General features: G+C 43.9%; 1 protein-coding gene and 1 long non-coding RNA gene across 4 annotated transcripts in view; one reads left to right on the top strand and one right to left on the bottom strand.

Annotated features, from left to right (window-relative positions):
- nedd9 (neural precursor cell expressed, developmentally down-regulated 9) overlaps window positions 1–11,412 on the top strand; it is a 36,451-nt gene extending 25,039 nt beyond the window's left edge. For both annotated transcript variants that reach the window (XM_037092519.1, XM_037092518.1), the window contains exons 3-7: window positions 4,472–4,570; window positions 6,431–6,556; window positions 8,313–9,488; window positions 9,876–9,965; window positions 10,613–11,412. In XM_037092519.1, the coding sequence (XP_036948414.1) occupies window positions 4,472–4,570; window positions 6,431–6,556; window positions 8,313–9,488; window positions 9,876–9,965; window positions 10,613–11,161 (2,040 nt within the window). In that variant the 3' untranslated portion in view covers window positions 11,162–11,412. The remainder of the gene's footprint in view (window positions 1–4,471; window positions 4,571–6,430; window positions 6,557–8,312; window positions 9,489–9,875; window positions 9,966–10,612) is intronic.
- On the bottom strand, window positions 5,113–14,554 carry LOC119016583. Of its 2 annotated transcripts, none has more exons than XR_005074199.1 (4): window positions 14,260–14,554; window positions 12,439–12,491; window positions 9,826–9,908; window positions 5,113–6,545 (listed from the first exon to the last, which is right to left on the bottom strand). It is a non-coding gene; the product is annotated as an uncharacterized LOC119016583 (long non-coding RNA). The 2 variants fall into 2 exon arrangements; XR_005074198.1 differs by lacking the exons at window positions 5,113–6,545; window positions 9,826–9,908 and adding exons at window positions 11,853–11,958; window positions 12,155–12,203.
- Between the last annotated feature and the right edge of the window lie 916 nt (window positions 14,555–15,470).

The raw sequence follows: 15,470 nt of genomic DNA on the forward strand, positions 1-15,470 counted from the left end.
TGGCGATTTATGTGTCGGTTTTTCTTGCTTTTCTTTCATTTGACGTCTGTTTTAAATAAAGCAAGTCGCCTGTGTCCGTTTGATGGTTGGTTGGTTGGTTTGTCAGCAGGAGTACACAAAAACTACCAAACACTGTTCCACAAAACTTGGATGGACGATGCTTCGTGCATATTTGCGGTGAAGAAAAACCTCGTCGTCCTGTTTACTTTCTGGCTTCGAGGACAGTAATTCAGGGCTTCATTAACCAATATAGTCTTTTAAAATCAATCACTGGACACACAGGAAGCCAGGGCAGAGACACGACGGAGCGATGTGGACAACAACAGAGTCATTTCATCACAGTATGATTCAGCTGAAAGTCAGCTCTCCTGCACGCTTACTGTTTTCGACGTGACTCTCTGCTCATTGGGACATAAATCTAAGGAGAAGCCGATGAGGTAGCTGTTGATGTAATGACGACACCTCTCTAATGAAGTAAAGCTAAAAAGTTTCTACCTGCCAAAACTTGAGCCCGCCAGGATGCAGAGTAAACACAGTGTTGCTGAGAGAGCCGTGAGTCACTCGCCAGAACGCGTAGGAGCGTTAACAAGCCATCTATTTGTCTCCTCCGGGGCTCTAGTTTGAACCTGATCCCCTCTTTAGTCACTCTGCCTCCTCCATGAAGGAATCCGAAGAGTCTATCACCTGAGCGGGAACAAATGTTTGCTCTCCCGACACGGCCCTTCATGATGTCATCGCTCCCTGAAAAGCCATCCGCCGCCCAGCGAGCGCCAACCTCATTGGACGTGGCAAATATTTACCCACCAGCAATTACAGGAGCGCCGAGCGGCCTCGGAGCGACGGCCTGCTGGGTAAACAGAGGGCGGAGATGGGAAATAAATGAGCAGTGTGCATCTGGCGGGGGTTGAGAGGAGCCGCTGATGGGACGGGCGCTCCTCAAAGCGATGACACGTACCTGTGGAAAAAGGTCACTGAGGTCCGCGACGGACACCTCGCCGCCATCTGCATGTGGCAGCCGAGTCCAGACAGACCGCTATCATCAGCACGCAGGCTCGATCCGCAGGGACGGCAGCCGGTTGGAGTGACCTTTAACTAAGCTTCACTTCGCTGTGACTTAGTGAAAGACCAGCTCTCTGTCTGCTGTGTCTGGTTACATGCTCTGCCTTTTTTTAAATTTGAAAATCATGCATTGCAATGAAAATAAAATATGCAGCTCTCAAGCCTCGCTAGTAAGACCAAGTGTTAAAAATTAAGGCACTTAAATGTACCGTATCTAGTACCAGCAGCCATGGAGTCTCACTGATGACCGTTTGATGACGTCATGAAGTAGCATGGGATCATGGGAGTTATTGTGTTTATTATTTACTCAATGGATTTTCACAAAGTTGGATGGAGCCCAAAATAGACCCAATTACTTTGTGCTGCAGATCCGGATAAGTGACTGATCCAGGAACCTTTTCTTTCTTTATTTACGTGTGAGACAAGGTGTTCTTTGTGTTTCTTTGTTTCCTATGCATGGATCTTGAACTGGATTAGGCTTGATTGACTTCACTGTTGGGCTTTGGCTGAGGTATGCACTCTCCTGATTTTGATTTTTGTCTAGATACTGTGTTACCCTGTTAGAGAATATCATTATCTCAAAATTAACATAATTTGATATAATAGGAAAAAAGAGATGATTTTTTTTTAACAGAACTTGCCTTTGAATTTTCACGTTTTTAAGTTTTCTTTTGTATCAAAGTAATCTAGTGACGGTTTTCTGTACATCTATGAATAAACTGCAAACAGGAACTGGTAATAGCTTATTCGGCATACTTTTTCAAAACATTTAAACAAACACAGGCCCAAAAAAGTCCCATAAAGGGTCCATTTTGGGGCGGTTTCACAGTCTCAGGCCTTGAAAACCCTGATCTAGATCATATGATCCGCACTATATTTTCATTCAACAAATGAAAATAGTGTGGTTTCCATCACTGTTCCTCAAATATACTACAAAGTAGATCAAGCATCTTTTTTTGTGGTTGCAACAGCCTGAAGTGTGCGAGCATCGGTGCGTGTCAGGAGCCCAAAGCAGTGAGTCTATTTATTCCCCCCACTGTTTTATTTCCAAGCCCAGTCTGACGCATTTAAAGCCCCTTCGGTGTATGTTTCAGCGCTGACCCCACAGGCCCCTGTTAGGATGATGTATGCACGGACAGGAATGCCAACAATGAACACCTTAAATCACCGCGGCCTTGTTCAGATCGGGGGTCTTATGAGAACCATATGGACTACCGTTAGTCAGACTCCGGGGCTCAGATGAATGGCATTCCTTTCCATACTAGGCGACGGACTCTCATTTTCCGTTCCTCTCACTTTCCACCTCTGTTACCTTTTTTCATAAATCTCTTTTACAAACCAGTTCCCCCTCCTGCTCCTCCTCCTCCTCCCCCTCTTCTTTCTCTGCTGCTTCCTCTGAAACATTAATCCCTTTCTGAGTTGGCTCCGATTGCTCACGCTCCGATAAATGTCTCCACAGTTCAGGAGATGTGTAGGTATTAGGATATTAACTCAGCTATACGGCGACTCATGAGTGGATACCGGGGCTCAGGTCTTATACCTCCCTGGAGACTTTCCCCTCTGCCAGGAAGCCATGCGTATGGTTCCTATTTTCGAAGCCCTGCTAATGAACCCTGCGTGCTCTAGTGCGGCGGTGCTGGTGCGTGGGGGCAGGAGAGGACTACTGGGCTCAGCGAAGGACATTCCCGGCATTCCTCTGTCTGTCTGACGCAGCAAGGAGGTCTGCAAGCTCTGTTTTTAGGGTGACGACGGCCGGGAGGAGGGGGGAGGGGATGGAAACAGTGGGATTAGGAGGTGTGGAGGGACTGATCAGGACTGACGGGAAAAGAGGAGGGAAAAAAAATTAACAGGGGTAAAAATGTCACGGGTTGTACGTGAAACCAGGAGCAGGGTTTCTGTTTGTGTCCTCACCACAGTGTAAAATATTTTAAAGGTGTATTAAATCCGACAGCACAAAAATAAAATGACAAGGTTGTTCATCAATACCAAAAAGACCAGTGAGTACTTCACCAGGCACCGAGATGTCACGATCCAGCCAGCGCAACAATAAACTCACTTTTATATCCTCGTCTCAGTCATAAAATATTCTCCTCGCTCGCTAGAAAAGCAGCATTTAAAAGTTTCTTACTGTTGTTGCAAAAGGTCTGCTTCACTTTTCACTTCGGCTCATTTTATTGCTCGACTGAATCACATTAGTTTTATGCAGTTTTTATTATCCGAGCTGCAGAATTTGTGACGGGCCATTCTGTTCTAGCCGCAGGAAATATAACTCAGCTTTTAGGTCTGTGGTTAGTGTTTACTTGCCCTCCTCACACAATGTCTTCGTACTAATTGAAGTCGAATTACTAAATTGTAAAATGTATTCAGATGTTTTGCTGCTGCGACTTGACTTTGTCTGTTTTGACTATTAGCTAACCAGCTAGCTTTGGCTACAGACTTCTCTCTCTTGTTTTTTACCTCTTAACTGAAGACAAAACGACCACAATCTTTATTAAAATTGAAACTAGAGGTGCATGCTAACTTACTGTAACTTAAACTCATAACAATATAATTCACTCTTGCTTAATAACATATATTCAGAGGTTTAGCCGTTGCTGTGCTTTATGCTGTCTGGCACAACTTGCTAATGCAGGCTAACGGTAGCTAGCTTAAGTTAGCAAACTTTAGACAGATATCGCTGCTTTGTAACTGCCATCACTGAATTATTGTGTGACCCAAACCAGTGATATCACAAAAAATAGATTCATAAAAACAATAAGTTGACGATTAATCAAAAAGTCCATTGACGGGTTTAATATTTACTTGTTTCAGGGTCAATATTCTGCTGCAGTCTGCTTTATATCATTTCAGTTTGAATATTTCTGGTTTCGCTTTGGGCTCTGAGAAAAATGTGTTGTGTTTTTATTTTCTGACATTTTATTGACAAAACAAGTGATGGAGATGGTTAGTTTCATCCTTGCTGAAGCTTTCTGTGGTGTTTTGGCCCGGGTATCGTACAGTAGGCCCGTAGAGCCGACTGGAAGCGGTCCCTGGTGGGACTCGAACCAGATGTCCTACCAGCAACTGACTAAACAGACTCCTTGCTCTGCGGCTCCAGGTCTCTGTTTATCTCTGGGTTTCGTGGGTCCCTTTACAAATAGCCTAAAACAGGGAGGATGTTGGTCCGTCTCTGTTGTCAGAACGTATCCGCCTCGACTGTAATCACTTATTTCCCCGGGTCGCTCGAGGACCGGGAATGAAAATAAGGCAAAACAATGGAGAACGAGGACAAATGTGCGAGCTGGGTGGTGGGATGAAGTGTGTTTGTACTGTCTCTTTGTCCTGAACTCTGCTGTGCCCCAGGTGTCGTTTTTTAGACAGCAGCTCTGATTGTTTGTGTCTCTCCCTCCCCCACCCCGCTGTGATTGGACAGGTGGTGACCCCGACCAGAGTGGGACAGTCTTACACCTACAGCCCCGGACAGCACAACCAGCAGGACCTCTATGATGTCCCACCCAGCAGATCACAGGGGGTAGGTGTCTCATGTTCCCACAGCATGTACAGTCTGAACTCCCGTCTACCTTAAAGATCTAAAAATAGTCTGAACTGCCCCTCAGTGTGCGGTGTGATCGATTTCAAAGGGGGTCACATGACATTTTCAGCTAAATTTACTGTGACATGTAGTCGGAACCCCCTCCTGAGGAACTCTATTGTAATTATAAACAAAATAAAAAGTTTGAATAAGGTTTAAAGCAACATGTCCAAATCTAAACCCACCATAAATTGTTCCACAATATCAGAATCTTTACATGTTTTAGCCTATTCACTACAAATCTTATATACTTTAATCCATTGTCAGGCATCCCTTGGTTTCTATATCTATATATTCAAAAATCCAGTCAGTAACTTTTTTGAATGTTCCTGTAATACACTCTTTACACAACTTGAACATGTTACGAGTTAAAAAAATAACCCAAATTATATTCCTACAATGCAGAAATGAGTGGAAGTCAATGGCTGCCTGGAATCGTAGGAAAAATACATAGAACAACATCAAAAAGTAATAAAAACTAGTTATTTTTTCTGTTTTTAATCAACTCACATCAAATGTTGGTCATGAAAATTAGAGTCACATCACATTTTGCTCCGACCTGCTACTGTTGACATCTGAAATAAAGTAAATGGATCATTCGAGCAAACCAGAAACATTACAGTCACCACAGCAGGAGGTCACAACCACAGGGCTGTGTCTTTTTATCTTCACTCTGTTCTGTATTTGAATCTGCCACATATCCTGTTCTGTGCAGTGACCCAATTTTCTCAGAAAAGATCCCTGACAGTTACATTTTTGTCCCGTCATCTCGGGTTTAAGCCTGTAAACCCTGCTGTGCTCCCTCTGGGGGACTGAGATGGGACCTTAGTTCATAAAAAAACATGTATGCTAGCAAAAGGCGAGAGACAAATTCATCTTTTGATCCTGTTTGAATCATGACTTGAATCACAAATATGGTATTTGTCATAAGACTGACGAAATATAAGCCTGTAATACATGACTTTCCTCTTATTGCAACACAAAACATGTCAGAATAAAGACATGTAGGACGAGGTTACAGGACATTTAAGCTTGAGGAAACTGAAGACCAAAACCCTGTAGAGCCGGTACCGTATATATCAGCTTAATCACAATACTGACCAACTTTCCTTTTGTATGTTTGTAGCTTTACCTGTAAATATGAACAGACTTTCTTCTGTGATTTCACGTTTTCTAGTCCCTTTCCTGTGTCGAGCTGACAGCCACGTTGGTGTTCACTGATATTTTACAAACTTTAAGACAAACTGTGACTTTCTGGACTTGAAAAAATATCTTTTAAATTCACAAACATCAAATGTGCACAATTAAAACAGGCTATATTTGTCTCTTATCATTATCATTTTTGTTTTCCAAAAAAAAACGGTCCCATGTGGCACAAAGGGAAGAGGCAGGACTTCATCTCTTCATTGTATAAAGCTAGTTATTAACACTAGAAGTGCTCCTACAAAATAAAAGGCTGCAGTTTGAGGGTGCAGAATAAAATAATTTTGAACTAATGTTGCTTTTATATCAAAGACGTCTATGTATTTTACTGCAGAGATATCCTCTGAAGTCAGTCCCGGCCTGTATTTTCACATTAAACCGCTAACTGCACTGTTAACTGAGCTAACTAGCTAACAGCAGCTACAGTTAGCAGCAGTTGGAGGTTATCTTGGTGATATGCTGCCCTCTAGTAGTTTGAACGTGGCCTATTCTTTTACCTTTAAATCAAACATACAAATACATTTAATCGTTCATCATGATCATAAACATGAGTTTTACATATTTGGTGTTTATCATCGTGTTTGTTTTGTGTTTCAGGTGTACGATATTCCCCCCGGTCAGATGTTCCCCGCTGCCAGAAACCAGGGAGTGTACGACGTCCCCCCGCCTCAGATGGACCCGCGGACACAAGGCGTTTACGACATCCCTCCATCTTCACAAGGGGTAAGAAAAGAATGTCAACAACCGGCCGATCTGCCGCCACAATGAGAGGGCACATCAGTCAGACACTCCATTTATTTCAGTCAGATAATAAAAACTGAGGAAGTGGTGGCTGCTCCTGACCAGAACATTTTATTTAACGTTTATTGACACAGTTCCTAGTATTTCTCTTAATTGCCCGTAATAAATGAATAATACGTCAAATGTCATATTTAAGACATTCCTGCGGTGGTGCTTAATGAAACCTTTGCCTGCCAGGAGACTTTAACCAAAACTCCGTGAGTACGACTCTGCGCCTGAACTCTGCAGTCAAGGACACAACTCTTCTGTTTCCAGAGCCTCTAAGATTTCACCAGAGCCGACCAGGCAGAGCGCCACCAGTTTGTTTGTAATAACCTGAAATATGCCGGGACCTGTTATTTGCGTCGCTCCTAATTACAGTTTGGTTCGGCCTGTCTAGCTGTAAAGAGTGCGTTTCAAGGCTGATGGAAATCACTCGCAGGCCACCGTTTTATTCACCCCGCCGCGCTCCCATCGCGCTCCGTGCCATGTACGTCAGAACACACACTCGGCCCTGTCAAGCCAGCAGGAGGGGTTTTTTTTGTTTTTTTTTTCTTTTTACTCTTGTGTCTGTGAGAGGAAGAAACTTTGAGGTTTTAAATATAGTACACAAGCCAGAAGCTCTTTCACTTCCTCAATCTGCAACTGCAGCGCTGCTGTGCAAACAGTATCCGGTAAAACCTGCCGATGTGCAGTCCGTTTACATCTACACCCTCTGGGTTACAAATCCGCTGTTTCCAGTAAGCTCTTAAATGTCATGTAATGAGAAAACTGGCTTTCCTAATGAGGGTGAGGGATTAGAGGAGCTAATTTCCCGCTGATTTCTCGTGCATGTGTACATTTAATCGGCTTTCGTTACATGGAGAGACTCATCTTTGTATTTAAAACCTCTCAGTCCAGACGCCGACTGAAACATCCATATCATCAAGCAGCTTCTAGACATCTGAAGTCATTTTGTTTGCTGTACATTTGATTTTTTTTTTTTTTTTCACCATCTGAGGATTGGCTTTGGGGAAATTGAAGATAAAGTCCATTACATGTTTGGCTGCTCATTATGTGATGAGCTTTTTATGAAAATGTCTTTTCCACAGTATACAAAGTAAATTCGCTCATCTAAAGCATTAAATTCTACTGTTTTAGTGTTTCTAAAAAATACTTTAGAATAAATATAATTTAATAGAATAAAACTGCATTTTTATTGGGTTAATCATGCGCAAATATACATGAAACTTGAACAAAATTAAAAAGTGGTGGAAGTGTTTGGATTTAATGATGGATGGAGTAAGATGGCTCACTAGCGCCCCCAAACATGCTGTGGCTGTGAGCTGAACCCTCCAGGGAACAGGTGATTTTGAATTGGGTGCTAATTTTTGGCACTTTGCACTCATCTTACTTAAACTTAAGCTCCATTTTCAGCTTTTAATCAGATTCACTTCAAATGTTGTCAGTGCAATCAACAATTTAACAATCAAGTCTGAGGTTTCGTTGAAGGGTTTGGTCGTGGTGGCTGACTAGTAACATTGTCTGGCCAGGGAACAAGAATCTTGTGGTGTCCTCGTGTTCAGGATACAGTTTTTATTAGTATTATTATAAAGAAACTTTTTGTGCCTCTATTATTATTTTGAGGAGGGACAGAAGACAAAGTTCTCTGTTTGCAGTGTGATGTAACATTAAATCTTCATCTCTGATCTGTCCACAGGTTTACTCGGTGCCTCCCTGCAGGACCAACCCCGCCCTCCAGGAGGGAAACTACGACTTCCCGCAGCCTCTCAAACACAAACAAGAAGGCATCTACGACGTACCTCCGCCTGTCCTCACCAAGCCCACAGCGAGCCCTCAGTCTCACTATGACTTCCCCCCCAGTGTGGAGCCTCCTGCCCATCACCAACACCCGAACACCAACGGCAACGAAGGCATTTACGACGTGCCTCCACCCGCCCATCATTCAGGGGCGGGGTCTCAGAGAGACGTGTACGACTTCCCTCGGGGCATGCAGCCCCCGCAGCACCGAACCTCGCCCGCCGACAGAGACAACAGCAAGGGCATCTACGACATCCCGGCTCAGGATGCTCGCGCAGTAGCAGACATGACGGACGGCGTGAACCGCCTGTCGTTCTCCAGCACCGGCAGCACACGCAGCAGCATGTCCACCTCGTCGTCCTCCACGGGCTCCAGCTCTGAGGGCCGCCTCGCTCTGGATGTGGACGCTGCCGTGCAGAGGTTGTACCGCCTGCAGCAGGCCGTGGACGCCTCAGTCGGGGCTTTACACTCAATGGCAGCTTCCCCTCACTGGAGGACTTTTCCCTTCATGGAGCGCCACGCTAACGACGTGCGCACAGTGCTGGACAGGGTCCGGGCCGCTCTGGGGGACTTTGTCGTGTTCGGTAGAGGAGCTGCGGCGAACGCCACGGCTCTGTCAGACTCCAGCCTGCACAGTAAGCTGAGGCGGCAGCTGGGACGCCTGGAGGACTCGCAGCAGATCCTCCTGCAAATCTACCAGGTCCTGGAGAACTGCAGCTGGGCTCTGAACGCTCTGGTGTCTTCAGGCAAGCACCACAACAAGACCGACGATCTGGATCGCTTCGTCATGGTCTCCAGGACTGTTCCCGATGACGCCAAGCAGCTGGCCTCCACGATAGGCAGCAACGCTGAGCTGCTGTTCCGGCGGACGCACATGGACGGGTCCTTCTCCATCGGCAGCACACCCGAGGAGAACATCATCCACCCGCTCACCTCCCCCTCCTCTGACAACGACAACTACGGAGGGCAGACCAAGCCCTTCCCTGTGCCCTCCAGCCAGGACAAAGACAACATGAACAACAGCGAGAAGTGTGTGAAGAGCTGGATGGAGGACTACGATTACGTGCACCTGCAGGTAAAAATCCAGGGATCCAGGCAACAAAGTATCCTGATAGAACATTGTTGCAAAGTATCTTGCAGTCTTGTTGCTTTTAGTCCCCGTTAACTGAGCTTGTAAGCTAACAGCAGCTCTGGTTATACATCGTCCTCCATTTGTTTAGAATATGAAGGCCAGTTCTTACACATTGCACCTTTAATGCATGACCTGTCTTAAAACCTCAGATTCTTAAATACATAGTTCTTAATTTTGGCACAGAATTTCATCCTAAACCAGCGACAACTGTCAAAGTCAAGAGAGATTATATAGATTTGAAATCACAGTTTGACTCGTGCAGACGTATAAAAGGTCAAACCTGAGCTCGTCTGAATGCCGCCTCTCACCTTCCTGTGTCTTCCTCTGCAGGGCAAAGACGACTTTGAACGTCAGCAGAAGGAGCTGCTGGACAAAGAAAACATCATTAAGCAGAGTCAAGTCCAGCTGGGACAGGAACAGGTGAGAACAGAGCAGGTGACCTTTTCTGGGCCTCGTGGGTGCAGAGACTTTGTGAGCCACGCGGTCCGTCAAAGCCAGAGTATAGAATAGAATCAAACAGCGATATCAGAAGCTTCCTACTAACAGGGCTGAGCTCCTACATGAACACAGAGCGTCTGCTGACATTTTCGGGTGGTTGATGAGAGAAATGTGTCTGTGCTCGTCTCGCTGATTTGAAGTGGGTGGTGCTCAGCTGCTCCCGTCAGCAGTTATCATCATTTAAATCAAAATGTAGTGACAGCTGTGGAGCTGTTTGTTTCCCAACCACTGTCAATTAAATCTGAGCGAGCCACACCCTCCTGGGTTAAACTCCTGTAACAAATAACAACCAGTGTTTTTAAATAAAGAAGCAGATCCTATTCCTGATCTTAATATTTGACATTTTTGATTGGAAGTGACTCGAGTGATTAACCAACTAAATGATCATCTGTCAGATCATCTGCAAGTCGACCACCGTCTGCTGCTCTAGTTCCATTTCCAGTAAGAGAAAGAATTTAGTCTCAGATGCGTTCGTCACAGAGCTGAACTTCATCTTATCATCTCTGTATAATCAGACAGAGATCATTAACAAGCAGAGAAACTAATCTGAATCTTGTCGCCCTTCACAGATCAATCAGTTCAAGAAGCTGGAGCAGGAAGTGATCAAACCCGTGGAGAACGACATCACACAGTGGATCTCGCACCAACACTCCGGCGTGACCTCGGCCTCCCCGCCGGACTCGTCCTCCTGCCTCTCCCCGTCCACCCCCGTCTGCGCCCGGGACCGCCAGCTGCTCGGCTTCTACTCCGAGCAGTGCGAGCAGCACTTCGTCACGCTCCTCAGCGCCGTGGACGCCTTCTTCGGCTGCGTCAGCGCCGGGCAGCCCCCCCGCATCTTCGTGGCGCACAGCAAGTTCGTCATCCTCAGTGCCCACAAACTGGTCTTCATCGGAGACACTCTGTCCCGGCAGGCCTCGGCCCCCGAGGTGGCCAACAGGGTGATGAACTCCAGCAACGTGCTGTGTGACTTGTTAAAGACGGTGGTGGCCGCGACCAAAACGGCCGCGCTGAACTACCCGAACACGGCTGCCATCCAGGAGATGGTGGACAGAGTCACTGACCTCTCGCACCACGCGCAGCAGTTCAAGGAACAGTTGCTGCAGCTGGCCAACTTGTGATTTTCAAACCCGCCGCTCCGTTCGTTTCACCATAGACTCCACGTGTACATTAATCTAGCATAAATATATATATTTACAATACATTTATATATATTGCTCCTCATCTTTAAGCCTGTTTTGGATGTTGTAAATAGTCCGTTCTGTAAATATTTGCTCTATTTTGTGTAGATTGTTTTATATTATGGTATGAATATATATGTAGATGCAGTATTGGTGTCTCTGTAGGATCATGTAGACGTTTTTTTTTTTTTTCTTAACATTCCTGTCACATATTACGAAGCACCTTATGATGAGATGAGTCCCGTGTTTGTTTGGTTTTTTTTTGTTTTTTTTCCGTTTTTACCTGTAGAACGTCGTGGATGTGTCTTACTGCTGGGTGTGACAGTAAATCTCCTGTAAATCATGTTTAATGTCCGTGTGTGTGTGTGTGTGTCTGTGGAGCTCTCCACAAAGTAAAGGATTGTTCTTTAACCACGTGACTGTGTCGTTTAATCTCTCTGACGCATCGGATTCGTTACAGGAGAGGAGAAATTCCCATGAGAGGAGGAAGCGAAGAGAGGGAGGAAGGTGTTGTTACAGTCGGAAGGCCTTGAAGAGCTGGAGCACTTAGGCTAATTCAAAGCTTTTAAGGCTAATGGTGATATTTTTCAGACAAAAGCGACAAGGCAACGCCATTAAATCTATAAATATTGATCAGTTTAATGCTCAAATTAAATACAGAATAATAAAAAATACATTTTCACGTCAGCTTGAACACTTTTGTCACTGATGAAGATCAAGAGATGCAGTTGAAAGCTCTGGAAAAACAAATCACACACATATGTATTTGAGAATGAAAGAAAAAAAAAATCACTCAAGGTCACCTTACTAAATTTTTTCTCTTTCAGCCGTGGCTCACTGTTTTCATCAGTGCATGGAGTTTGCTAGCTACAGGTAATTCTTCACATTGAAATATAAATCGTGTATATAGTTTTTTATGGAGCTTTCACTCACATCTCCTGGTCTTCTTCAGTTGATCTTTGCTTGGTTGCCATGTCAACCTCTGAGGAATGTCAAAGCCAATAAGTGGACCATATTGTTTTTTAAAGAAAATTACTTTTTCAGCTTTACTTTACGCTTGTAAGTCATAAATATGAGTCTGAAGGCACAACATCAACACAACATCTTGAGTGTTTTTCCTAAGCTTTCGTCCACACGTCTTTTTATACTTTTTGGTTTTTGTTTTTTTGGTCTCTTTCACGCTCACAGAAATGGTTCGTGTGCTTAGTTTTCCTCACCTTTCAACTGCAATTCATGGTCTTCATCCGCCCATGGAGTTTCATGTCAGGCTCTGGCAAAAAAAAGAAATTTAAAAAAAAATTAACATGGAGTTCAGAACTACTAGTTTCAAGATCAAGAATTAACTTTAACCCTTGATCATGTTTACTCAGTTTGAAGGTCAGGCTCTGGCAAAGAAAGAAAAAACTAAATAAACAAGCAGACCTTTAGTTTCTGGGGTCAATAATTAACTCTGACACTCTGTTTTTCTGGAGCTTTTAGCTGCAGCTCATGGTCTTCAGAGTCAAGGCTGAGCATTAACTGTGAAATATTAATGACAGCAGCACATTTAAAAGCTCTGCTCGATCGTCCTGTCAGTGGCGAGACGCTGAACTTACATAAGGAGCTGATTCCTCCGAAGCATGACTTAGCAGAAACCAGCTGAACTATCAGAGCAGGTTTTGGTTTTCCCTCTCACCGCGGTGAGCCTCCGTCACGTCAGACTCGATCACATCCTCGCGGATCCCTGAGGGATGTTTTTGACTTCCAGTCACATGTGATCAGAGTTACTTCTCCTCTGTAATCTCGGGGAAAGATGGGAGCTGAAAGGATTTCACTAAGCAGGACGAGAGCTGCTGGATGAGCCGCCAAACATCTCTTCACTCTGCATGTGGAACATTTGACGTGACACAAAAGAGAATAATGCCGCTACGTATATGTTCTCTGCACCATGAGAAAAAGCAGTGTTTTGAGAGCAACCCGGTCAGCTGCAACGCATTTTCTCTGGTCTGAAGTGTAGTGAATTGATGAAATGTACAGAACAACAGCAGGTCCTCTGCAGGAATCTGCTGGGAACATTAGGTCGAACAGAAAACTGCAGGATGAGTTTTTCAGATTGGCGGGAAGAAGAAGAAGAAGAAGAAGAAGAGGAAGAAGAAGAAGAACACATCTCTGTTTTGCCCGGCGACCACAGCGAGACTTCAGGCCCACCGGCCCCCTCCTTCAGCTCCCAATCAGAAAAAAAATCTCATTAAAAATCCCCCAAGCTCACGCAGGCTGGCACTTACAAGCAATCCGAGTGTTTTTATTATTCAGTGCATTCCTCTCTGAGCTCTCCGGGGAGAGGAGAAGAGAAAGGGAGGAATTTGCAGTGACTTTGAAAAGGGGTTCCCATTTAACCCAAAGTGCAGACAGACACAGTAAATCAGGAGGATGTCAGGTCCGTCTTACAAATCTGTCTTCGGCATTGTAATCTTCCCTGCGAGAAGCCAGAGGATGAGAAAAAGGGTTTTAAAGTGTTCAGGATGATGGAGGGATGTAATGCGCTGATTTAATGCCTTTTTAAAGATGATTATATACAAAAAGAAATCCATCAGACGCTCTAATACGTGATGGCAGTGGTGCTTTGAGCGAGGCTACTGTTACCATGCTAATATGTTGACACTGAACATGAACAGACCTCATGTGTACCGCCATCTTAGATTAGCATGTTAGCAGCATGCTAATTATCACTTAAAAACCACTAACGAGGAAGCGATTGTCAAACTGTTTTTCCCAGAGCTTTTAACTGCATCTCATGTTCTTCATCCACAGTGTTTTAGTGCCATGACAAGCTCCAGAAAAAAAAAAAAATAATAAAATAAATCTGGTAAGTGTACCTTGAATGTTTCTTTTTCTGGTAAAAACACTCAAATATAAAGTGGTGGTTTAGTTTTCCCTAAACTTTCAACTGTATTCCATGGTCTTCATCAGCTAAAGGAGTTTAATGTCAAACTGGTAAAATAAATTGAAACAAAGCTAAATAAGTGGACATTCAGTTGAGAATTCTTACTTTTTCTTACCCCATCATAACATTATTTCCAAGATCATCAATGAACTCTAACGCTCAAATGTTCTTCTGGATCTTTTAACTGCAACTCATGGGCTTCATCTACAGAGCTTCAGTGTCATGTAAGGATCCAGCAAATGAAAAAAAAAACAAGTGGGAAAAGAAATAATTTGTCTGGAGACTAACTGAGCTCAAAAACACAGTCAACACAACAGCACTGGGCTCAAAACATGGTTAGGAACATATATATAGCGGCTGATCGGGCCATTTCGAGATATAAGGGGATGAACAGGATATAAACATTTAAATAAGTTCTAACAGAAACCCGATATATGTTGGTAATGCTTCCTAACATTAACTAAAGGAAAATAATAAAAGAATATTATAAGAATAGTTTTTTAAGTAAACCATAATGGGGGAACTCGAAACTAGAACACCGCTTCCGGCCCCCGGCTACATGTGGAACATGGTACAGTCCAAGCTGGCAATCAGCCTAATTAAACAAGCCTGAAGCTGCTAGAAGCTGCCTTAAAACATCAAGAAGAAGAAGAAGAAGAAGAAGAAAACGAAGAAGAAGAAAACAAAGAAGAAGAAAACCTTTTGCCTGCCAGATGTTTCAGCGGCGACCCCACAGAGAACTGCTAACACAAAGAAAACTTAAATTATTGCATGTTAATGAAAGAACTCAAGTTAATGAAAAAGTTAAGTGTTGGCAACAATGGCTTAATAACTGCAGAAATGCTAATAAAACTGAATGTTACATGAAACAAAATGCCACTATGCAAATTATCTGAATGTGTATTTTCACTGATAATGCCAAAAAATAAAAGGTAACCCAGATTAGTTGCATGAAAATATGAAGGTTACCACCGTTGGGTTTGCATGACTGCGATCGACAAAGATGCAGTTCATCTTGAGGGTATTCATGGCAAACCGAAACCATCCATTAGTTATCAAGACATTTCCCTGAAAAACCACGAGTGTCAACCTCATGGTAACTCTAGAGGAAATACTCTAGGAATTACCAAAGTCATTAGGATTGATCTTGTGGGAGCCATCAATGTCTGCAAGGAATTTAATAGCAATACATCAAACAGCTGGTGGGATTTAATTCCAGACCAACCAACACACTAATGTTGCCATACAGCTGTGTAGGCCCAAACTAATCTACATGGAATAAGAGGAAAATGCAGTTTCCAAGTGTTTTTCTTTAGATGTAGATTA

This window comes from Acanthopagrus latus, chromosome 3 (assembly GCF_904848185.1).
Source record: "Acanthopagrus latus isolate v.2019 chromosome 3, fAcaLat1.1, whole genome shotgun sequence".
In the NCBI taxonomy this organism is placed as follows: Eukaryota; Metazoa; Chordata; class Actinopteri; order Spariformes; family Sparidae; genus Acanthopagrus; species Acanthopagrus latus.